At 26.0% G+C, this 26,135-nt stretch overlaps 2 protein-coding genes and 1 long non-coding RNA gene across 3 annotated transcripts; 1 reads left to right on the top strand and 2 right to left on the bottom strand.

Moving 5' to 3' along the window:
• Window positions 1–2,087: 2,087 nt before the first annotated feature.
• LOC135930505 (uncharacterized) lies at window positions 2,088–4,532 on the bottom strand. The gene is made up of 3 exons (XR_010572794.1): window positions 4,424–4,532; window positions 2,600–2,698; window positions 2,088–2,218 (listed from the first exon to the last, which is right to left on the bottom strand). It is a non-coding gene; the product is annotated as an uncharacterized LOC135930505 (long non-coding RNA).
• Window positions 4,533–7,249: 2,717 nt separating this feature from the next.
• Window positions 7,250–19,543, top strand: LOC135929548 (periostin-like). The gene is made up of 14 exons (XM_065466183.1): window positions 7,250–7,373; window positions 7,473–7,614; window positions 10,871–11,047; window positions 13,742–13,836; window positions 13,995–14,143; window positions 14,856–14,999; window positions 15,109–15,280; window positions 15,486–15,629; window positions 15,807–16,019; window positions 17,369–17,508; window positions 17,663–17,815; window positions 17,969–18,061; window positions 18,396–18,645; window positions 18,986–19,543. The coding sequence occupies exons 2-14, from the start codon at window positions 7,481–7,483 to the stop codon at window positions 19,267–19,269; spliced, it is 2,148 nt and encodes a 715-aa protein (XP_065322255.1). The 5' UTR covers window positions 7,250–7,373; window positions 7,473–7,480; the 3' UTR covers window positions 19,270–19,543.
• A 961-nt stretch (window positions 19,544–20,504) lies between these two features.
• Window positions 20,505–25,432, bottom strand: LOC135930306 (venom allergen 5.01-like). The gene is made up of 8 exons (XM_065467088.1): window positions 25,417–25,432; window positions 24,545–24,645; window positions 24,393–24,483; window positions 23,944–24,098; window positions 23,565–23,650; window positions 23,378–23,499; window positions 22,028–22,167; window positions 20,505–20,558 (listed from the first exon to the last, which is right to left on the bottom strand). The coding sequence occupies exons 1-8, from the start codon at window positions 25,430–25,432 to the stop codon at window positions 20,505–20,507; spliced, it is 765 nt and encodes a 254-aa protein (XP_065323160.1).
• Between the last annotated feature and the right edge of the window lie 703 nt (window positions 25,433–26,135).

Here is a 26,135-nt window from a genome sequence, read left to right as displayed (position 1 = left end):
ACAATATAATCTGGTCATATGGTTTATCATCTTCGGTTATGTTACGATTATATGTTTTAAAAATAAGGTCATAGAAACATAAAATAAACTCTTTTTAGAAGAAATCCTTGGTGGAGAGTACTAAAGGTTCATATTTTTAAACAATTCTTTCTTATATGATGCCTGATTTCTTAATCATTAAAGAGCAGAGTTTGTAACCTGGATTAAAAACAGTAATGATTTCAGTTTTGAATACATATATAAAAGAGTTACCTTCGGTTTTTAAAATGTTGTTACATGAATTGAAATCATCAAATACTACCGAGCTAAAACAAACTTGTTGAATTCCTTGATTTAGATCTAAATGTGGACCAAGGATATGTTTTTTTTATTCTAAGATGATTAAATGGCAAATAAATGGAATATAGTTTAATCATCTATTAATTACAAAGAAATATATAAATCTTTGCCTTCTCAACCCTCCGAGAATCATAATTTGCATCTGATTCAAATATTTTTACATACATCATAATATTTTCATTTTATATGTTAAAAAATTATAAAAAATTAAAATTTAAAGGATGTGATGATCAGTCAACATAAAATTATTATATTCATTTATAGTAATTATGAATTTAAAAATCCTTTTATTTTTTAAAATGGAAGAAATTCGAATTTAAGTTTTCTTAAACAATTTCTAATTTTACAAATTGATATTTTGTATCAGTTCTTATGCCGAAATTAATAAATTTATAGTAGCATTAACTTTTGTATTGCCTAAGGTTCAAGGAACGACATCTTTCAAGCCCTAATCTAATGTCGATTTTGGTTTTGGTGACATGAAGGAAAAGTTTGCCAGTTAAATCTCAAAAATGGGTGTTGTGTCGTCAGCGTTATATTATTTTTTGTTCTTATTTTTTTCATAAGATTTATGTTCACATGACATTATGCTTTCATTAATTCTGATGATCTACTGATAGCGCAATTTGGAAAAGTCTAGTTACACAAAATTTCTATATATTATATTCAGCCAAACATATTATACTTTTATTAAAATGTATAAATTGCTTAAATGTTTAATGAAAGGCTGTAAACCTTATGGTTACTCAATCACCTTATAGTGGTAAACTATATAATTTCCTGCCTTAACAGACAAAAATGTTAATTTTTTTCCCCGTGATTAATAGTTTATAGAATAATATACTAATATTTAATTTTTATTATAACTATATAATAAAATTGAACCAAAAAAAAAATAGTATATATGTTAATTACAAGTAACAATGTTTATTAATGGATTTTGTATTGTAGAAGACTTAAGGCTTAAAACGATATATTATATTATATTAAATATTAAATTGTTGTTTTGAAAAGTTATACAATGATTTTTATTTAATATTAAATTGATGTTAATTTTGTATATATACTTAAAGGATCATGATTACTTTTACCTTTTGTTTTTTGATCTTAGATAAAATAAAGAACTTAATTATTAATATTCCTAATCTTCACGGATTACACATTCTACAATTTATTCTATATTATTTATTCTTGTTCATTAATATATATATAAACATAATTATATTTTATAAACATCATTCCGAACATTTTTGGATAATAATATTTAGGGACACGATTTAGTGAAACAATCATCTAATTTACCAAAATTTTGGATTTGTTTCTTAAGATTAATATATTTTAATTTTTTAATTATATATCATGTCCCACATCTGGCTAATTTTAATTTTTAACCTTAAACCTAACATCTTCCAAGAAGTTGGCTCGAGAAAAAAAACTGATCCCGCTGGAAACTGGAACCTCTTCAGGATCCTCAGTCGATCTCCTTAACTCTTGAATACACCTACCACATAAAAAAAATAGATTTTTTCCCCCTATAAATAGTAGGTATATTAGATTTAAGACCAAATATCCAACATAAATTTTGTATACGAAATTGTAAGTGGATATGTCGTTATCAAATCATGTCATAACGACATGTTCGTTTCAGCTCATTTTTGCGAAATTCTATTTTTAAAAACAATTTTTACAAACTTTTTATTAATAATTATATTTTACATATTTATTTACGAATCTTAAATCATAATTGAGTCAGTTTTATCATTATATCTATTAAATACATAAATTCCTATACAACATTTTTTTCGTTACGCTTTTCACCGAATCCGAAATTTTTCTCTGACATCCTCATCTACAATCCTATCATCTTCAACATTGATAGCTGTAAAAAAGGGAAATGTGTTTTTTTTAAATATGATATAAAGTTACCAATAGAAAATATAACTTAGGGTGTGCGCTCACATATGCGTCAATTATCCAAATTAAAAAAAATTCTATTAGCTTTATTTATAATTTATCTGAGTGAGGTAATGCATATGATTTTTTTACAAATGCACCTAATAGCTATTTTTTCCAATTACAGCATAGAATGGCTCTTTGAAATATTTGAATAATCGTAAAAGGAGAATTGGCATCCATTACCTTTATTTCTCAAAATCCTTGCCTTACTAAATTAAGTGACAATAACTAAATCGTTTTTATGGAATTCTATACGTAACAGCATAGCACATTACATGTATTTATTATATATAATTATTGTTACGCGGATCCATCGAACATCTGCAGAACATACACCCATCAGCACCCGTCATAGATATATTACATTCCTGTGAGCACTTGCTGTCTGGACAATTATCATTGTCTAAATGTAAGAAAAGCAGTATAATTTTTTATTAATAATAGACAAAGGATTGATGTGTTGAATAATAGACTAATTCGGCTTATTCTACAAGCACGTGTCAAAAAAAAACTCAAAACATTGAGATACTATCTTATTTATTTCTACAAAGTTAAGAAGCTACCCTTTTCAAAGAAAGATATTTAAGGGTTTGCCGGTTAAAATTGGGATAAATGTGGAGCGAATACCCAACTATTATGCTAAACTGTAATTTTTAATATTGAAACACATGTAAATTTATGCATTGAGAAAAAAAATCAATCCTTCAAAGCTTTGAAAGACATCGGAAATATATTCATTGTGAAATATTATATTTGTATTTATTCACTTCTAGACCCCTCTCATTTGAATATTTAGAAAATTTTATGTAATTTTTATTTATATTCTAGTGTCAAAATGGTTCATTATGAACATAATTAGCACCTTTATATGGTATAGAAGTTAAACATATTTTTTTTTCCTTTAAAAATATATAAAACTGTGTCCAAAACTCGTAAAAATTTAATGAAAAATAGTAATTACACCTTCTTTAAACAGAAAATAAGAACTTAGGATTAGTTTTATTAAATTAGCGCAATTCCCCATCAAAAAATGATGAAAAAATATAGCACATTTATGGTGTCCAATAAGCTTTCTTATTGAATCAAATGCTATTTAATTAAATATTTTAGAATATCTCGATATTAATATAAGCTACGCATATTCTTAACGATATAACTACATACTTCTAATGATGTATAAATTATCTAATGATTGCAAGTCAATCCTTTTTAATTAAATATAACATTTAAGATTTACTGCTCAAAAATATTTGTATAAAACACTTATATTTCAATAAATATTTATATATATTATAATTATTATACATCATTTTTTTTGTAATATATTACATTACACAATTTGTTATTTATTCATTTTCTTTAATTTTTAATATATTTAGCGTTCATGCCAAAGGTCTCATTATAGAAACTTAAGTTGATTATAATTTTTTATTATTATTCATTTGGTCATTATTCAGTCCAATTTTAGAATATGGCCTAATAAGGTAAATGGCTGGCATCATCAACAAATACACAAGTGAGTTTTTTTTTATAGTTGATGATGAAAGAAATGCTGAGATAGCAGCAATGTCTTACCTATTAATAATGTTTAAGTTTTGGATAGGTTTTATAAAATTTTAGCAAATCGTCAAACTTTTGAAACAAATACTTTTTTTGGTTTTGGACCGAGTTTAATATAGAATGCATTAAAATAACAATATTAAATGAATATTATTTGGCAGATCAAACAAAAAGGTGATGGGAAAAGTGAAATTGAAAAAAAATAAAATAAAATAAAGATAAAATGAATGAAAGAAGAAGAAAGAAAGAAAGAAAGAAAGAAAGAAAGAAAGAAAGAAAGAAAGAAAGAAAGAAAGAAAGAAAGAAAGAAAGAAAGAAAGAAAGAAAGAAAGAAAGAAAGAAAGAAAGAAAGAAAGAAAGAAAGAAGAAGAAAGAAAGAAAGAAAGAAAGAAAGAAAGAAGAAGAAAGAAAGAAAGAAAGAAAGAAAGAAAGAAAGAAAGAAAGAAAGAAAGAAAGAAAGAAAGAAAGAAAGAAAGAAAGAAAGAAAGAAAGAAAGAAAGAAAGAAAGAGAGAAAGAAAGAAGAAGAGAAAGAAAGAAAGGAAAGGAAAGGAAATATGAAAAATATACCCCCTGATATTGATAATATCATTGATTGAAATATCACCATCATCATCATCAGAATAGCGCACAATTTGGATCCCATTAATTATATTAAATACTTTCTTTTTTATATAATTTAAAACATTCAAAAAAGCATAAGCAAGCAAAGAAAATCTTTAAAATAATTTAACGATTTCAAAAAATTTAAATTTTTTAATATTTTTCAAACAAAATAATTTATTAGCATAACTTAGAATTCTAGAACTTGTTTAAAAGTTATTATATTAGAAATAATAGTAAAATTAAGGAACATTGGCGCTACAAAAATATTAAGTTACAAAAGTATAAGAATAATTCTATAGTTTACAATTAGAAATATATTTTTATACATCGGTTTTTTGTCATGGTAAACTGATTTGTGTTGTCTTTACTCTAAAATATTTCTCACTATATTCTATTTTACTGAAATTATAATTATAAAAATACCTAAATCTCAGGGTGTGATTGGCTGAGTTTAAAGTTATTATATGGGATTTTACACCAGTCATAACTTTCAATGACGTTTCAAGTTTTTTTTTTAAATATTGATATTTTTGTGTTCCATTACCTTTATTCTTTACATTTTTAAACAATATAGTGGAATATATTTTTGATGTACTAATATACTACATTCAATTTGAAAGGCCTTTGAAGGTGATATAGGTGATATGGGATCTAACCTTAATGAGGTAGGTACATAAATTCAATAGAATTAACAATTTTTATTAATTAAAATAAGGGAACCAGGAACAATTATTTTTTTTTTCTTTTCCATTTGCGTTCTGGCCATAAAAATGTCACGTTCCAAGTTTTCCGATAACCTGTTATATTTTATTTTAAATTTAAAGTTTTTAGAAGCAAACACATAAATAATACTAAGGGAAATCGGAGAGCTCAATTTTTATCTAATGATTTCAAAAAAAAATTTTTAGCTAAAAATTTCAATATGATTTTTTTAATTAGCCATTTCAAAATAACCCATTTTTAGTTAACAATTTCAAATTCTCTTTTTTTAGCTAACACAGGTTATTAGACAGAAAAATAACAAAATAACAGAGAAATATATATAAAACTTAATGTATATACCAAGAATTTCGAAATGGAATGTGCAATTTATATTAGATATTTTTATAGCATTTAATTTTACTTATATTAGATAGCTAGAAAATTATCGCCGGGGGTTTGTAAGCCGAAGGTACCAGGTTCAATCCTGTTAAGGAACTGTAAAAATTTTCAGGTTTTTTTTCGATGAGTTATGTGTAAAGACATATTATAAGATGAATATTTGAGCTTAGAAATGCCACCCCGGTCACCGATAGGCTTGAACAGCCGGGTGCTAGGATATTTGTCAATAAACCATGAAAGGATCAAACAAAAATATAAATATGAAAGCTAGGGCGTACCCTCCTCCAAGCGACGCGCAGGGTGTTAGACCTCCATCCTGTGAAAAGTTAAATAAAGGTTAAAGCAAAGAAAAAAAGGTTAGCAAGCCTGAATGGTACACTTAAAGGTAAGACGAGAGAATTGGCATCCATGTTGAACAAGAGAAAAGTTGATATAGCATGATTACAAGAGACGAAATGGAAAGGTCAGAAGACTCTGGAGATGGGTATAAATTGTACTATAATAGAATTGTTAATAATAGGAATGGTGTCGGCATTATCCTCAGTCAAGATCTAACCACCTCAGTGGTAGAAGTAACAGGATCTCTGATAGACTAATGAAAATAAAACTCTGCATTGGGCAAAAAATACTACACATCCTTTCGGTATATGTTCCTCAAATGGGTTGCAAAGAAGAGGAGAAACATGACTTTAGAGCTAACTTTGAAGCTGTAATGGAAATCCCTACATCGTATTCGGCCAATAAGGCTTTAGCAATCTAGTAAATGTTGTTATGGACGATTGATACAAATATCAGAATTTCCATCAATTCTTTGCCGATTTTCAAAAAAAAAACATAATATTATCCTTATAGGATCTTCTTTTGATATAACATATAATCTTTAAAAGTATAATTTTAAAAAAAAATTTGACAAGCTCAAATAATGGTATTTAAAAAATAAGGTCTATTGAATAAATTGTTTTAACTAGGTGAAAAAAAAGAAGAAATAACATCAATAAAAATTAAAATGGAATTTGCCAAAAAAAACAGGCGCGATGTTGGGCCTTAATAATTCTTAGTTCTTAAAAGACATGTGATTGGCGATCGCGTAAAAAATGAATGAACAAAATTTGCCAAAATTGTAGCTATAACGGTTATATAATATTTGTTTGAAAAACCTAAAATAAAATTTATATTTAAGAAAAAAAAAATTTGAACAGAGACAATTGACGGATAGCAGTCGAACATAATTAACATCTATGAAAAATAAAGATTTAAATTTAAAAAATCGAGAATATTATATGACTTTTTTTGAGTAACCCAGTTTAATTTTTTATCCATCATTTTGAAATTCCTTTCTTTAACGCATTCTCTCTCTCTCACTATCTTTCTAGATTGAAAAGTATCGATTTTTTTTATAGTAGCCGTTTTATCTTGATAAATATGATATATTAAAGTAGAAATATTTCATATCATTTAATATATGACACATGAGACATCATGGCACGAGAGTTAATAATAAAAATAAAATAATATTGTATGATATTGCATAAATTTATATAATATTATAACATATACAACACAGGTCCGCCACACGCAAGCTAAACGTTTTTTTATTTATAATTCTTTATCATATATTAAATAAATACAAAATCAAAAATATTTTATTAAAGCATATTATTATTATTATTATTATCATCATTTATAAACTATTTATTAAATAATTTTTAAAAAAAAGGAAAAAACTTTTGTTCAAAAATCTGTCACGAAAATTTTTCAGGGAATTTTTCTGGAATTTTTTTATATATAGAAAAAATAAAGAAGAAAAAAAAAGGTAAGGTATATAACTAAATGAAAAATGATTATTACTCGTAAAAGTTTTTATCTAATTTTAAAAATAATATAATATAATAAAATAAAATGACAAAATTAGGATTAATTATGTGGATGAAGAGCTTGTTGTTTACCTGGGTGCTATTGCAAGCCGAATTCGGGATCTATGAAGGGAGAATAGAGGAGGTATTCCCTTTCCCAAATTACGGGCTTACCAAAGAATTCGAGGAGTGGAAATCGGGGTAAAAATGCATTTTTAAAAAATTATAATATTTTTCTTTCTTTTAAAAGATCTCACGAGCCAAGCCCGTCCTTTAAAATGATAAGATTTTTTTTAAAAAAAAAGAAATAGGCACACTTAAATTAAATTAAATGGGCCGAGCCTCAAAATGGGCATTTTACGGGTTTCGCCTATCTCATATTCTTATTCAATATTTTGCGTTTCTTTCCTTCTAACTTTCAATCGTTTTTTAAAATAAATAATCTTTGGGAATTTCAGTCACTATGACTAGCGCTGGAAGGTAAATGATAATGTTGTTTAAAAGCTCAATTCGGCCCGATAAAAAAACTGCAAGATTAAGATTATAACCAAAATAACATTATGGTAACCCTAAATATTTTGCTCATAGCTTGACAGAAATGCTTGGACATCTATTTACAAAATCTCGATGCTTACAGAATATTATTTTAGCTAAAACTTAATCGGGCCCTTTTGAAGAATCAACCCAAATTGGGCTTGTAACGAGAGTAGTAAATGGCTTAATAATCGATAAATCTAAATAAATAATATACCATCTTGTTTCAATATTTCCACAAAAAAAAAATTACGAGGAGAGCCATATTTGGGGAGGTTACTCATATGCATGGATCTGATGTGAGAATTTAAAAAAAAAATAGCATGATTCTTTAAAAAAACTCTCCAGACCCTCCACTATAATTAAATAAAATTATTTTTTTTAAGATAGGTTTGTTAGACAATATTTTTGCAAAATTGCAATATAATATTTGAAAATGGCTAGATATAACGATTGAAACTGTACATTGTATGTGTCATATCATATAGCATTTTTTAGTAAAAATTGCATATTAAGTCATTAATTGAGCGCGTTATTTAAAATTTAAAAATCTGATTTTGCCGAAAATTCATTCCAATTGGTGTTTAATAACCCACCCTATTAAATTTCAAACAATTTTATATTGAGCTTTTAAAGAAATTTCAATTTGAAATGCAAAACCTACTGCGCATGTAGGGAAAACCTATTAAACTATCGCCTTCCCTCATTTTTATATGTGATCCAATTTTAAAAAAAAATCAATATCATGCTCTCATAAATGCATAATATCAATTATATATTAGGTTAAAAAAAATAAATAATCATTAAAGTTAAGAATTCTAGAGAAAATCTGAGCTAAGAACTCCAGGCTGATAAGATCCCCGTTCTCTTTCATTCATTCTTTAATTTTTTTAAGAGTTTATAGATTTTATATTAAAAAAAAATTTTTTTTTTGTTAGTGCAAATAATATTAGTGAATTCTTATAATTTTAAAATAAAAATTATTTATATATACTTGTAATTTAATATGTTAACGTTAAGATGAGGGGAGTCACGATATCATATATCTCTTATAGAAGCATAAAAAATAGTTTTGCTTTTTTTACATAAGAAAGGCGGGACAAAAACAAATATGCCTATAAATTATTTTATTTTAACGAAATTTTGAAAACTTAATTTGACAAAATGAGTGAGCATTAATGATTTAATTTAAAAAAAAATTCAACCAAAAAGCTATAATGATTTAATGAAAGTTATTCCAGCAAAAGAATTATATAATGATTTAATGAAAAATTTTCAGAAATATTGGTACTTTAAAAATGATATAAAATTATGATACGATTTTATTTTCCATAAGATTATATAGTATATATATATATATATATAGTCTATTTAAAAAATGTACAAAATATAAAAATAAAAAATCAATTAATTTTGATTCTGAAACGGATAACCGTCGTAAAACTATATGATTTTCTTTCACTTGCATATTTATAATTTCCTCTTAATTTGCATCCAAAATTTACTTAAAATTAGCCAAATTTTAAAAATTCGCGCTCAGTTTAGATAGAAATATCTTTGAAATCATTAATGGTCAAAATGGGAAATGGGAAAAAAAATTTTTAATCCAGGTCCGGCATCAAAATTTGGCATCTAAGGTCTCCTAAATTATATACATTTTTTTTTCTCTTACAAATTTAGGAAAAATTTATAAATTTAACTTCAAAAAAGTAATTAATTAAACCACTCTCATTAAGTGATCGTTATAATAATTTCTATAAATAAATCAATAATTTAATTATATAATATAAGCTGTAGAACCTTCTCTTTTTTTTTCTTTTATGCTAAAATATAAAAATTAAACCCTTTTTACCTCCCAATAGCATAGCTGATAGTGATTCATGCTTTCTATATATTTTTTTTTTGTAATTGCCATTGTCAACTTTAAAAATTTTGAACATAAATTTTGAAAATATCTGATAATTTTTTTAAGAGAAAACATTATTTTATTTTATTTTTACCTTTTAGCGATTTTTCTTGTTTTTTTATATATATATTCTACTTTTGTAGATTTTTTTTAAAAAATTTAAAGATAAGAATTTTTATGAGATTCATACTCACATGGTTCTAATCAACTTTCCTATATATAAATCATTTTTATTCCTAGGGAAACTAATAAATACTTTTATTATATAATATATATATATATATTATTTATTTAAGCCGAACAAAATTAGCGAAGGTTTCATTATTATATTAATTAAATCTATTTTAAAAATCAGAGAACTGCATGCCCGGGCAAGAAGTAGTGTTGTGAAACGGCTCATTATAAGCCGATTTTTAAAAACGGCTAACTCAATATTTTATTAGGAAAAATATTATGCAAGCCTTAAGATTTTGTTCATAGGTGGCACAAAGGTTTGAACGTCTATTAACGAAATCTCGAAGCTTACGCGATATTTTTCTGGCTAAAATATTGAGTTAGCCCTTTTTAAAAATCGGCTTAAATCGAGCCGTTTAACAACACTAAGCAAGAACAAATAATGATATGGATTTTAAAAAAATATAGACACCGGATTAGAAAAATTTTTAAAAAAATTTATACTTTATTTTTTACAAATTTATTAATGAGTGATAAAATGTTGGATAATTTAATATCCATTTACTAGCACACATTTTCCGTTTCTCCGTGAAACTATTTTTCAAAATATAGCCAAAATTATTTTTAAATAACAAAAATTTAAAAAAATTCTCGGGACCGGGTGATTGGAAAATGATTCTTTTTTTAAAGCTTCAGGGTCAGTTTGGGCTTTACAATAGATATTTGTAGAAAAAAAAAATCTAAGACGGGCCTAAAAAGAATTTCCACCTCAGCAGGTCTCTAATAAATAAAATATCCTTTAATAAAAAATATTATAATAAAAAAAAAAATTTTTTTTCGCAGTCCTAACGTTTGCAAGGATCTTATAATTTTGAAAGCCGTAAGCGAAGATGGCATATACAATATGAAGGATTATTTAGAAGTTCCGAATAGTAGATTTCCCGTGGCGGGTAGCATTGTTCCTCGGCATTACTCCAAATCTTGCACCAAATTTCAAGATTTTTATCAATGCAATACAAAGTATGTATTATATATATTTTATTTTAAATATAATTTTGTCTAAACCATTTTTTTTGTTGTAACTAGTTTTGTTAACCGACTAGATTTAAGCCGATTTAAAGTTAAGATTTTAGCCAAAATAATCAGAGTTTCAAGTATCTAGATCCTGTATCTAGATATAAAAATGTGGTATCTGTATCTAGATAGATTTTTGATTAAGATATCTGTATCTAGATATTATTTTAGACGATGTATTTATATCTAAATCCATTTAAAAATTATCTTTTAACAACTCTGAAAATAATAATACGCAACTCTTCCTTAATAGTTGTCCAAATCATTCAGTCATCTTCTGAGCAAAATCTCCAGGGTTGCATAAATTTTTTTGGGCTAATATATTGGGTTGTTAGCCCTTTATATTAAAAAATCTAGCCATTTAACAACACTATTTGTAAAAATTATTATAATAAATCTTGGAAAATGAACATAGACCTCTCTGATTTAGGGACTTTTTCCCCTCAATTTTGTTAATCTTAAATTTTTTTTCCTCCGTTGAGATTATTTTTCTAAAGTTTATTAATCCTTTCCTGTAATATTTTTTCTTTCCTAGAGATTTTTTTGCATTTTTCCATAGCATTAGTCGAGCATTTTCCACATTGTAGTTTTTATGGAAATTTTCCTTTTTTTATATATAATTATTTTTTATTGATTAATTTGTCACAAATAAAATATTATAATAAAAAGTAGATATTTAATGGAGAATTTGTTAGATTAATTTTACTTTCTCTCTGAACACGAAATATAAAACTTACGGAACTTCCCAGGCTGGTAAGGACCTTATGTTTAAGAGGGATTGAATTATTTTTTAAAAAAACGATAAATATATGGGTTAGCCTCTTTAACACTTTGGTGAATAATAAGAGAAAGTCTATTTTCAAAAAAAAAGGAGGATTTTTTTTTAAAAAGTAATCGGGGTTGTTGCTAAGTTTTGATAAAATCTCGAGTCTTAGATATAAGGATTTATCCGTTTTAAAATGCCTGCTTTTTAAAGTAAGAAATCGTTATAAAAATAATCCCTATCCCAAAACCAAAAGTATAAATCAACCGTAAATAATCTTGAATAATTTTATTTAGCAAATAAAATCTAATTACACTTATATTCTTATTTATAATTATACTAGTGTTTCATTAAAATATTTAAAATTTCATATGCCAAAAACTTTGATTCTTGAAGTAGTTTTATATTTAAATGAAACTCTTCCATTTTTTTTGGCTTATTACTTTTTTAGCTGCGGTAAATGAGCTCAAACGAAAGATGAATTTTTGATATCATTATGTGTAATTAAGAATAAATAATTCTCTTAAATTATTAAGGCAAGGTTATTACAAATAATTAGATCACTTAATTATTATAATTACAGTCAAATATGCAGTAGTCCCTAGTGAAATAAAAAAAAATTAATTGAAGTATTTAAATATAATATTATAATAACTATTATGACAACCTTGTCATACTTATAAAATAGTTATATATATAAATATTTATATTTATATATTTATGTCGTATTGCGGGATATGGAATTTAAGGAGATTACTTTTACGCGCCATTTTTAAATTTAAAAAAATCTGATTTGAACGGAAATTTATTCCAGCATGTATGGAGTGTACCCACACTCTAAATTTTTAAATAATTTTGCCGGGAATTTTTAGAACTACCCTTAATTTGTATTGATTTTTATATGGATTTTTTTATATAAATTATAAAAAAATATACAAAAGTTTATGTAGAAAATTGTCTGGAATTTATAGTTCATCCTTTTAGATTTTTTTTAAAAAAAAACCAATAACAAATATTTTTAAACATAACTATTTTTTTTTATGTTTAAAAAATCAGAGATATATTAGTTTATTCAAAAATATCAGCCGGTCCAGTGACCTATTAATCTGATTTCAATTTCAAACTTGTGCGATGCCAAATTTTTTTTAACTGGCATCTCACATTATTGGATTCCCTTATAAAATTAGAGGCAATTATTTTACACGACAAAATTAAAGAATTAATAGCCAGGAGGTCTTATAAATAAGCGGTGGTAAGGAGTTGAGTTGATAAATGGCAGATACATTTAAACTCGGTGTTTCACCAGGTCTTCTGATTTAAAATTTAATGATGAAATAATATTATAGCGATAAAATATCAGATTTTTTTCCCCATTTTCACTCTTTAAAATTTCAGAAATTTTAACTTTAAGCGAAGAAAATTTTTATAGAAAAATGTAATGATTTTGATTTTGCGACCATTTTGGAAGAAATAAATAGTTTTTTTGAATTTTTAGAAATTCAATTAGTTATTTTGTCCCCCCTCTTACTAAAAAAAAATTAGATATTAGAATCAGAATCAGAATAAAATCATGTTACTTTTTTGAGCTGGTATTCAAGAAAAGATTAACTTTTTTGGGAAATTTTTTTTTCTATTTAATTGTTATTTTCATTAGATATTTACTTGTTAATGAGATCAAGTTATTAAACTTAGACCAATCACTTATTCTTAATCTTGCCTAAATCTTCAAAAATTTTCAAATTTGTCGAAAGCCCTAGAAATTTTGAATTTTATAAGAAGAAAAATTGTACTTTTTAACATAATAAAATTCCCAAATTATTTTTTTTTGCCTAAAATTCATGGGAATTTTTTAAAAAAAAATCAATTAAAATTCATAGAATGTTCAGAGGACAACTTTTGCAACATAATCTCACCGTTTATTCTTGTTGTTATGGATTTGCTAATCAAGTAAATCAACCTGGATGTCCTAAAAGTATTAGTTTTGTCTTTTCTCTCTTTTTTCCAAAAAAATCTTTTTCTTTCTCTTTCTAACTCTTTCTTCTTTCCTAATTTCTTTATTCTCCTTTAAACTGCCCTAATTTTTTTCTTTATTTAATGATTTTTTTTTGAAAAAAAATATTATTTTGTCAGAAATGAATCTTACAAGTATGGTAGAGACTCTATCCCAGCCCAACTTCAAATATGCCTTAGATTTTTTTGATTTGGGACAACTAAAATCGGAGACCAATCAAAGAAATATCACATTGTTCTTACCGGAGGAACAATACTTGAAGAATTTCGTAAGCAAGCAAATTTTTTATATGATAATTATTTTAAAAATTTTAAATTATACTTAGAACCCTCCCCCCTCTCCTCTTTCAACAAATGAAAAAAATGATTTTACCGCTAAATAGTCCTATATACATATAAAACACTCGATTATAGGCGCTGTATTGTACTGTATATCTACATATTAAATTGAGGGGGTACCTTTTTTAAATTGAGGAATTTGATTTAAATGTGGACGTATTCCAATAAACAATTTTTCCGTTAACTTTTCTATATTTTTCAATTGTAAAATCAAATGTAACTTAAATGCTAACGGCGGTAAAATTTCGGAATCTTAACGTTTTCCAAATAAAATTAAGGCAAATATAATTAGAACTTTGGGATAAGAATATATAAAGATTGGAAATTTGACCTTTTATATTAGGATTAATTAGACTTTAACATATAAATATTTCCCTTCAATAGCAAATAGTTGTCAGTAACTTAGTTTTTAGCCTATTCCAAAATGGCCTAGTCGAGTTTTTATCTGAAAATTATCTGTTTATTCTCGAAATTTCAGCCGCTATAAGCGGATCTATTTTGGCCTAAAGGCTGTGTCCGAATCAGCTATTTCTCAATATTAAGTTATAACGCTACTTAAATTATCTTTCTTCATTCAATTCTACAAATTTAATATTGATTTTTTATTTATTTATTGCAAATATAATTCTTTTTTTTTGAAAGACGAAAGCTCAGGCTAATTCATCAGAGGCCTTATTAGCGCATTCTATATCTGGTTATTTGCCCAGGAGCCATATGTGGAATAAAATGGTCATGCCTAATTTGTCTCCACTATCTTCACCTATTCGTTTATCATTTATACATCAAGTAATTTTCTTCTTTTTTTTAAATAATTATAAAAATTATTTTTTATTTTCTTTTAACTCCTGTTATTTCTTCTCATTAAAAAAAAATTTCATTAATAATTCTGATAAAGCATAACTTATCTAAAGCCGATTGGGCTGTTAACTGTGTCCCATTAGAATACGAGCAAGAAGTTCTGACAACTCAAGGAATTATTTACAAGATCAAAGGCAACTTGTCGCAACCGGTGAACCAACTTGTCTATTCTTACTTATTGGGAGAAAAGGAATTGAACATGTCTAAATGTAAATGTTTAAAATGTTATCTTTTTTTTACAAGTATTTAATATCTACTGTAAGAAAGGAATATATTTAAAAAATATATAATATAGATAACACAATTTATTGAATAATTATATCTATACCACCCTTATGTTTAGAGATCTTTTTTTAGAATCGATTCATTTTTACATGCCTTTTTAAAAATATTTCGTTATATTGCGTTTTGAAGATCTATTATCGATAGATGATATCAAAAATTTAAGCTCAGATCCCACTGGATTTTATACCTATATAATACCATCCAACAAAGCTTTCGATAAATTGGATCCCAATCTTATCAAGGATTTAAATGACAATAAGTCGTGTGCTATGGGTAATAATTCTTTTTTTCTTCTCTTCTCTACATTGAAATTATTAATCATTCAACATCTTCTCTTCCTCCATAATTATGATTACCAGTTCGATAAAACATAAACCTTTATTTGGTTTAAATTTTACAATATTTTTCCCAATTAGATTGTATTTTATAATTTAAAAAATAAATTAATAGAAAGTATCAAACTTCATGTTATAACTGATTGGGTCTGTCCTGGCATACTAGATGCACCAACTAATTTCAAGACCTTAGAAGGCTCTGAACTAATCGTCGGCAAGGATAACACATCTAACATATCTTCAGTCAATGGCTCACCCGTTAATTCAGTTAAAGTTTTTACAAATGGCGTCATTTTATTCGTGGATCATGTTTTAGTATCCAATAAATGTAAAGCTACTTCCATTTCTCGATTTATTGATAATATTAATTGTCGTTTACTTTGGCCTTTACCTGTTATTATAACTCATCTTACTAACAAGATGAATTAAATTTACTTTTTTTTAAACATTAGTAATAAGGAAACCGAGGCTAAACAATTGGTATTTCGCATTTTAACCATAAATTTTTTTTTTTAAAATAAAGTCAAATTATAGATTTATATGTAACCAAATTTATCTACAAAATAAAAAAAAAAGTTTAGCTTTCTGCCTATGATACTTTAGAAGCTATTATTAATTATGTAAAGTGGTATGCCTTTTTCGTCCTTTAACCCCATTTACAAGGTAAAATGGCTAAGCATCAGGGAAGTGGTTAATGTGAAATTGAACATATAAATTTATTGTTTTATTGAACAAAATATTGCAATTTTGACATTCATTAATCACTTTTAAGCCAATGGAATGTAAATTTTTTTATCTTTATAGGCTCATCGTACCTTTCAATTAATCAGCCCCTTTGCTACTATTTTTAAAATTTTATTTCAAATAACACATAAACTATTTATTAATGTTCCTTTTTGTTCAAAAATATTTTTTTATTTGGTGTAGACGTTAATGATTAAAAATTATATGTTTTACAGCTTTAATTAGTCGGAACATTTTAAATGTTTTACCAATAACAACTTTACCACATGATGATATATTATGCATATCGTATAATACATGACTTTTAGTTAAGATATAAACTTCCATATAATTTTATATTATAGCTATGCCTACATACAAGCAAATTTTTGAATTATGAGCCTTCGTGTAATATGCTAAAAGCAAAATACGCTAGAGGGTGATTTTATAATTTTTGGGTAAAAAAAACTGTTTTTTGGCAAAAATATATTAAAAACGAGGAGAATGTAGGTAAAATATTAGATATAAAAATATATCTTTACAACAAAATTAAAGTCTTTATATAAGGGTTTAAAAGTTATTAGCGTTAACTTAGCATGGCAATCGCTTTACTACGGTCTTCCCTATTATAGTTATCACATTTGTAGTTTAGTCAGGGGATAGATCAAATCGCACAAAAATTTTATATTTCCCGACAAAAGTTACTTATTAAGATCTAATTATTTTAAGGCAACTCTTTTTTGTTCTTTAAATATAAACCTTCTTTAATATTTATGGGCTCGGTGAAAGAATAAAATACTAATGGAATATTAAATATTTTGAGGGAAAAAAAACAAAATCCAGATGGAATTATACAAATTTTAACATTGAATTCTTAAGCTAATACCTTAATTTAATGACAAAAGTAAGGAATAAAATTGTAATTTATATTTTGTTTCCCCCCTCCTCGTCAAGCTCTAAAATTAAGTAAACAACTGGCTAATGAAAGTAACGCGATTGATTTCATAAAATTACTAATGAACACTGTAAACTCGACTTTCGAAGATAGTCTAAACGATAGCGCGGTATTGATTCCGGAAAATAAAGCTTTCGACGTTTATATTTTGCCTATATATTTATATATTTTATTGCAATCAATGACAGGGAAGATAAATCAAGAGTGGTGGGCAAAGGAAATAAATGAGGGAGGGAAAAACAGGAATTCATTATAAAACAAATTATAATATACAATATATAATTGTAAATCAGGAATTGAGTTTAGATATCAAAAACAAATTGGTTGCCAATAAAACTTTCGCAAAACTATTTTTGGACAACCATATCATTCCGCTCGACAAAATGAAAGTGGTTAGATTCGATGATTATCAGAATAATGATCCTAAATACATGAATGTTACCAGGGTCAGCTATTTACATATCCTATATTTTATTCTTATCTTATACATATAATTTTATCACTTCTTTCAATCTCTTTATTATTTATACTTTTCTTCTTTCTTTTCTTTTAGTTGTTTTTTTAATTATATTATTATTTTAAAATTAATTCTCAATAAGGCCAATTATCTACCTCATAACTTCTATTGCTTGCGAAAAATCGGTAAAAATGTTGGAGATTTTTGTGGAGGCAAATACTATTCTATTCCAAAGGTAAGAAAATTTTTTCCATAAACTTTACACACAATTAGATAAAAAAAGAAACACATCGCCATATTTATTGATATATTTCTTACGCTATCTTTTTATAGGCCTTATTTACTAACAAGTCCTATTCTTCCTATAAAATACAAATATTCTAAAAATGGTACTTCTATATATAACACTTATAAAATTTATATAATAGTCAGCTGGTATTAATGATGTTTGTTATTCTAAAAAAAGATAAGATATTTTACAGTTTTACAAATAAATAATATTGTAGATGAGTATTAGAAATATAATGTAATTCGTGTGCGTATTATTATTTTTAATATCCATCTTTAAGGCTTTTGTTCCTCTGGGAAAAAGTATCTTGGAAACTTTGAAGGAACATACAGAAGTCAGCACATTCACCGATTTGTTGGAGAACTCTAACTTAACTCTTTCAGATGATAAATATTATACTTTATGGGTCCCAGTCAACGAAATAATGAAGCTTTATCTGATGCCCAACAACATATCTAAAGGCGACATTTCGAATCTGACCATCGATAATTTACCGGTCCAAGAGTTCATTAAGAGACAAATATATCCTGGTTAATAAATTCCAATTCCTTTTTATGTTAGTTTATGAAAACTTGAAAGAAAAAAAATTAAGGTATCGGAAAAATAAAAAGCAAAGTTTGGTACCAAAACATGAAATTATCGAAAGCGGGTAAAATTTAGAAAACGGAAATAAAGTCTAGAACATTCAGAACCGCGTTAAATTTAAGAACCGGAACTAAAACCACGATTTTTTTTTAATTTTGCCAACGGAAGCAAAACCATTTTTTTAATTATTCTGAATAGTAAGCGAAACCATCATCGATACGGGTTCTTAAGTGAAATTCTTATATAATCAAATGAAATATTATTTATACGAATTTTTTTTTAAAGGAAGGAGCAATGATTATTGTTGTTCATCTCCCGAAAACGAATTTTACCTCAATCACCAGCTTTCTTACCCTTACAACGCCGATGGTTTGACTATTTATGCCCCAACCGACCGATCTAAAACCGCCCCTTTGAATGTCAAAATCGTGAAATGTGACATCCTTGGGGACAATTTTTTGATACATTTTGTGGACAAAGCCTTCAACGATACCATAATGAAATTGGAACCCCCCTTCCCCATTATGCAACCTAAAGTCCCTCTATGGGTTCAAATGAATCTAAATTAGTTGTGTTTTTTTTTATTTACAATTTTTTTATTTCCATATATTTATAATATTTGTATCTTATATATTTTCATTGTAATTATATTTTTTGTAAAAAAATATTATATTTTGAACCATGTTTCTTTCTTTCTTTCTTTCTTTCTTTCTTTCTTTCTTTCTTTCTTTCTTACTTTCTTTCTTTCTTTCTTTCTTTCTTTCTTTCTTTCTTTCTTTCTTTCTTTCTTTCTTTCTTTCTTTCTTTCTTTCTTTCTTTCTTTCTTTCTTTCTTTCTTTCTTTCTTTCTTTCTTTCTTTCTTTCTTTCTTTCTTTCTTTCTTTCTTTCTTTCTTTCTTTCTTTCTTTCTTTCTTTCTCTTCTTTCTAATCTAGTCACATCATCATAAAAGAACCTTTACAATTAATATGAATAGTTTTAAAATTTAATTTTATACTTTTCTTTTCAAATATATTAACTAACCCTCCGGTTCAATGTATATATTTTGTAAATTTTATTGTAAAATTATACACAATTTATTAATCTTTATTAATTATTTGTAATCATAAAATTTTATCAAAAAAATTTGCTTTTATAAATTTAAAACTATTTAATTATGAAAATAATATAATATCATTTCTATCAAAGCGACATTATTATAATCAAAGTTGGATAGAAAAAAGTGAATTTTCAAACTTCATATATAATTCTCTAAGTAATGATCATCACATTGAGATTGAAACCTTTAAATTATTGACCCATCCTTCCCCTTCTACAAAAATATTTTTAAAGTTTTTTAATTCCTGTTTTACAAACGATAGTCCCTCACAAACATAGCCATAAAATCCAAATTTGCGATCGCAAAATTGTTGCGAGTTAAAAAGAAAAAATTTTATTTCATTACGTAATACAAACTTGAAAATATGCAGTGGCAGACAGGAGGTGTGTATCACATAGAAAAATATGATAGGAAAAAAAATATATTTTGCATTATACACGGGAAATTTTTGGAATTCATCTTTTTATTGTATTTTTTTAAATATATATAATTTTATTTAATAAAACTATTATTTTGGTATAGGGCCGGTTGTTATATACCAGGTATCTATTTCAGGGGCAGATCCATAATATTTAAGACAAGATTTTATTTAAAGCAAAAAAAATAATGAAAAAGATGGTTAAAAATATTTTAGTCACACCTCTCATCACAATTTTTCATAATTTGTGAATATACACAGTTCCAATCTCAAGCAGCACCAAAGTTCCTCAATCATCTTCTTGGGTAGATAAATCTATCCAACCATTTTCAAAGACCCTATCCTTTTAATTTCAACAATTATTAATTTCAATAAATAACGCATTTCATCCTTCGAGCAATTTATTTGCTTTTCTGTTCCGCCAGTAATTATATTTTATGAACGAAAATGACCCAAATAAATTTTAAAACTTTGAAAATTTTGACTCGCCTAAAAAAGGTTTACAATTGTATTTGGATCTTCATTTTGCTAATCTTTATTTAGTAAATATTTTCAATTTCCTAAAAAAAACTATCTTTTTTTAAATTAAAGGAGAAAAAGGTTGAAATATCTAGGAATAAATAGGATATAAAATATTTAGGGAATAATTTTTTTGAAAAGGTGGGGAGGGGGAGGGGGTGGTTGTAAAATTGTCTATATGAACTCTTCTACATGCCACAATCCCTAATGGCCATTTATAGGAAAAATACCATATCTATTCATTCAAGCGCTAGGATAGTTTAATTTTTACTCCCTTTTATTTGATGATCCGATAATTTTCGTTGTTTTAAATATTTAGGTGAAATATATATTTAGTTAAGCTATTCCCCAATTAAATTATTAGTAACATATTTTTTTTTAAGACATCGATTTCATAATTTCACAAATAAAATTTTTTTACAGCTATTTATTATGCATTTTATTAATATGTTAAAAAAAACATACAACTATTTAATAAAATATAATTTCGTAAATAATATAAATATAATTATTAAACGATTACGAATTAGAAAAAAATAATAATAACATAAAGTCAATATTGAAAATAAATTATGTAAAATACAAAATAAACCAGCACATTTATCCAAAACCCCCTCTCATCATCAGGAGAGATTGAATTGATAAAACAAACATAGCCTTAAAAATGGCTATTTCGTTCCTCTGCTTTTAAGTAAAAATATTTGAGAGGCTCCGCAGAAATTTTTCGATTAGGCGGCCAACGTCTTTAAAAAACTTTCTAGCCAAATAACCATATGTTGTTAAAGTGGAGCAAATGATTGGCACGATTATGTAATTAGAAGAATCAGCGCTGTATTTGGCAATCTTAAAAATTTTAACATGCCTGAAGGTGGCTAGCAATGAACGCACATATTGAAATCGACAATTGATGATTGGAAGGAAGTATGTTGATGCCAGGCTTTATCAAACTTGATTTTAAGAAGTCACTATGACTCTTATTTTGAACTTACTAGATGCACCCTCTCTAAAAATAGTGGGCTCGATCGTAAGGAGTAAAGGATTTAAGGATGTTAAAAAATTCCTAATTAAAAAAAGGCCTTGTGAGACGAGAGACAGGGAAGAATGCATTTTAAATTTTCTAAAATAGTGTCCATATCGCTAAGAAAAGAATTTACTGAATCCTCACCTATGGGAAAAGGGGATATGCTAAAAACCAAAAACGTTTAATGGAATTGTATATTTCGAAATATTTGGTTTTGTTATTAATAAGTTCAAAACTGTCAGAACCTTAATAATATAAACAGCCTTTTTTACCTCAGAATCGCCGGAGATAACCCAATCATCAATGTACCATAAATGTAGTGGCATCGAGCAGTCATTTTTTATTTTAGTTATCAAATCATGGATTCCAAGACAAAATATTTTGGAACCCAGGGTGTCACCCTGTTGCATACCTTCAGAAAAGGATATAGTTTATAAAAACTAGGAAATGGTTTATGAATTGAATTTATTTTTATCGATTTTCTTTTAAGCATTTTATATTTGTAATTTATTATCTAAAAAAATTTAATCTTGATAGGTGGCCATTTTGTACGGCAATAAAAAATCAAAAATAGTGTCGCAAATGAACCTCACAAATATATCAGGTTTACCATATTTTAAAACGTTATACTAGTGATCTACCCAACTTTACCCGCCTTGAAAATTTTAAAAAAATTATAATAGGTCGGGTAAGATTTAAAGGGCCGATCATTTCCTTATCATTTATTAATAATTTTAGAGTGGAAGCTTATAATTTATTCAAAAAATTAGGCAGGGCCCTTTACAGATCTCTCATTTTTTGTAAAGTTTTTAATAGGCCAACGTTAAAACTTTGAATTTCTAATGCTAATATTTTGATTAATACTTTTTGAAAATATATCACAAGCGCTTATTTCTTTGCATTTTAGGATCTGTTTAAAAAAATTACTAAATTTATAAATTAACAAGAAATTAAACAAATTATTTATGATTAAATTGCTAAAATACATGATACCAGATATCCAGGTCAATTTATTTAATCGGATAAAGAAATTCGAAATGTTATCCACTGAAAATTCCTACAAAAAATTTCTTTCCTATATTTGATAATATATACTTATAACATTTAGTTTTTATTATTATATATTTTAGGTTCCACAATTATTGTTCAATTAAAATTAAAGTGAAAATATAATAATTTACTTATTTCTTTGCATTATAAAATCATAGTATATAAATACAAATTATTATATATTTGTACACAATGTCATTGCTTGTATGTAAATATTAAATGATAAGTTATTGAATTAAAAAATATTATTTCTGGTTATATGCTTATTTCTTCTATTAAGAAAAGCTCGTTCATACCCCAGTCTTGCATTCAGGCCTACAGGATATGGTACATCCATTCCAAATATCAGCATTTGAACATGCACCTTGTTTGGCTAAATCATTGCAATTGCTATATTTGTCTACGCAAAATAAAGCTATTTTTTATAAAAAATATCCATTTACGTTCTATTTCTTTTATATAATATTTTTATATTTCATTTTTTTTAAAAATAACATAAGACTTAATTTATTAAGAATAAAGTGTCTATATATATTTTTTTTAATATCGCATAAAATCTTCCTTTTTTTTACCGCAAGCTTCTAATAATTTTCCAGCATATGCATCTTTTGCACACACCATTCCCTTTTTGCAACCATTGCATGATTGAATATTTGATTTATGATAGGGTTCTTGATAAGGACCCGAATTGCCACTGCAAATATTTATAAGAATATCGTAATAATTATTTAGGAAAATGCTAAGATTTCAATAATTAACCTAGGATAATAATTACAAGTAAACATTTTTCCTTGAGGGCACTCACTCATTCCACATCCAACTTCTTTTGTAGTGCCCCACACTACCTAAAATATTATAGACATAATTATCTGAAGTATTTATGAAATTTTTTTTTGAAGAGAGGTAAAGTGAAGAGAAGAGAAGAGAAGAGAAGAGAAGAGAAGAGAAGAGAAGAGAAGAGAAGAGAAGAGAAGAGAAGAGAAGAGAAGAGAAGAGAAGAGAAGAGAAGAGAAGAGAAGAGAAGAGAAGAGAAGAGAAGAGAAGAGAAGAGAAGAGAAGAGAAGAGTGAAAGTTGAAAGGGAAGCCCTATTTTTATCATCTAAGATGAATTAAAATATATTATTAATCCATTGTTTACTTGTGTAAAGTGACCAACTTGTTTAAAATTTGCTGATCCACCATTTACTCCATAGGTAAATTTACTTATTTCATCATACCATGATTTAACAACAGCACTCCAATATTGTATAGTTCTTATCGTTAGATGGACATTTTGGCCTCCTACTGGATATTCTTTAAATTATATTAAATATAAAAATATTAGAGTTAAATGCGAAATATCAATGAAAATCCTAGAATTACAAAAAATATCCTAAAATTATTTAATTGTTTAATTTTCTTTTTAGCTTTGGACTTAGTTTACTTGTTTTACATTTTATTCAAAACTTTTTTACAAGAGTCTTAGAGACAGTAACAAAAGAAATTAATCAATTAGACCTTATAAAACTAATATTTAAATTATTAGTCATTTAAAAAATATAGAGTATACTAATAATATATATATATCATATATTTTTAGTATTAAACTAGAGGTTGATCTATCTGTAGCGAGGTCATGAGCGAACACACATTTCTTGGCCATCTCTTCCGCTCTCACAGCTCCCTCACTATTCCAAATCTAGTGTTAAAAAAATGAAATATTATCCATTTATCTTTGGTTAGTCTAGTTAATTGTTAACCAATTTGAACATGGAATCTGATGGAGGATTGACATTTGCTCTATAGTTATTATGAGCATCAAGTATTTCCTTTATTTCTGTTGCGTTTGGAATTCTTGCATCTAGATATTAAATAATATTGTTTTTTTTATAGTATGATTTTTTTTCACCTCAGCTAGAAAATTTCAAGATTGTTTGCTTTATTTTTAAGGGATCGGCTTATTTTTAACTATTTCATTTTTGTCTTCCTCAAACTTTGCCATTTTAAATATAGAAACACTAAACTATACGTCTTACTGAAGATTTTATCTGGCTAATTTTTTTTAAAAATTTGTGTTTACTAAAAAAATGTATTTGAAAATTTTAAATAAATATTTTCTATTTTCATTCTCAAAGTCAAATAAAATTTTGGTTTCTTGGAATTTCGACTTTCCTATAATTTTAACTTAAAATATCTGAGAAAGTTAAATTCTTGAAAGATTTTTTATGCATTTAATATGGAAAAAATATTTTGCAATATTTAGAATTGTTAGGTAAAATTTTATAAAATTTTATTCTTCCTTAGTAAAAATCTATAAAGATTTTTGTTCAAATAGTTTTTAAAGTTTTATTTTAAACTCTGGTTATGTGTTTGTGACATTTTGTATAAAAATTATATTTCATTTTGTGTAAAAGTTATATTTCAATTTCAATCAAAAATAAAATGTATCTATCGTAGTAATTGAAAACATTTACATAGTAACATTAAAATAAGAAAAATTTAAATATAATATATTAATTTTGATCGCCTTTGACTATCTTAACATCTGGCATACAATTTATACAAATTTTATGATTTAAAAAATAAGTAAAACATAAATAAGTTCATAGATATCATAAAAGCAAATTATTACCAGTAATACATACCATTAGGACTAATGTGTACAAAGTTGTTAAATACATTGCCAATTAAAGGTGGTTTTTAATAATAATTATAATAAAGGGAAAAAATTATATAAAATTTATTTAAATAAAATTATAGCTATTTTATATATAACCCATATTCGCCCATAAAATATATTTGGCACACACAATAATAATATCGATTGTTTGATATTTTTTTCTAATGGTATAGGCTCACTTTATAGCATTTTATTTTAATTTTACCTTGAAATTTCAAAATAATTTCTTGCCAGAAGAAACAAATATTTGAAAAGATGTTTATGTATCAAATTACCTTTCAACCAAGCATTTTATGTTAGTATAATATTTTATAATTATTAATTTTATGAATAACGAAAGATATGATGCTTCGTTTATTGTAAAATTTAGTTTTTATTATATCTTATATTTTTATATAAAAATATATATTCCAAAAAATATATCTCTTTCTTTAATATAGGAGAGATCGAATATTGTCGAACCGATTTTTAAAATGTTGGCTATAACTCCTTTGCTTTTCTAGATATTGGGGAAGTACGATTTATTAATTGATACCACGAATTCGAATCGAATAGTGCATTATTCATATTCGAATCGAATAATTTACAATTCGTATTCGTAAGAATAATAATAACTACTATCTGCAGTGACCCCTACAACGGGGGGGGGGGGGTCCGAAGCAACTGCTTCT

Source organism: Gordionus sp. m RMFG-2023, chromosome 5, assembly GCF_954871325.1.
Source record: "Gordionus sp. m RMFG-2023 chromosome 5, tfGorSpeb1-WG-v2, whole genome shotgun sequence".
Classification (NCBI taxonomy): Eukaryota; Metazoa; Nematomorpha; class Gordioida; order Chordodea; family Parachordodidae; genus Gordionus; species Gordionus sp. m RMFG-2023.
Note: the sequence above shows the minus strand (reverse complement) of the source record. Positions and strands in the feature narration are given on the sequence as shown.

Coding starts and splice junctions, on each gene's coding strand:
- LOC135929548 (XM_065466183.1), top strand. CDS start 7,481: ATGTGGATGAAGAGCTTGTTGTTTACCTGGGTGCTATTGCAAGCCGAA. Junction 13,837..13,994: donor TCAACCTGGATGTCCTAAAA/GTATTAGTTTTG, acceptor TTATTTTGTCAG/AAATGAATCTTACAAGTATG. Junction 18,646..18,985: donor TAAGAGACAAATATATCCTG/GTTAATAAATTC, acceptor TTTTTTTTAAAG/GAAGGAGCAATGATTATTGT.
- LOC135930306 (XM_065467088.1), bottom strand. Junction 24,484..24,544: donor CAGATTCCATGTTCAAATTG/GTTAACAATTAA, acceptor TTTTAACACTAG/ATTTGGAATAGTGAGGGAGC. Junction 24,099..24,392: donor TACAGATAGATCAACCTCTA/GTTTAATACTAA, acceptor TATAATTTAAAG/AATATCCAGTAGGAGGCCAA.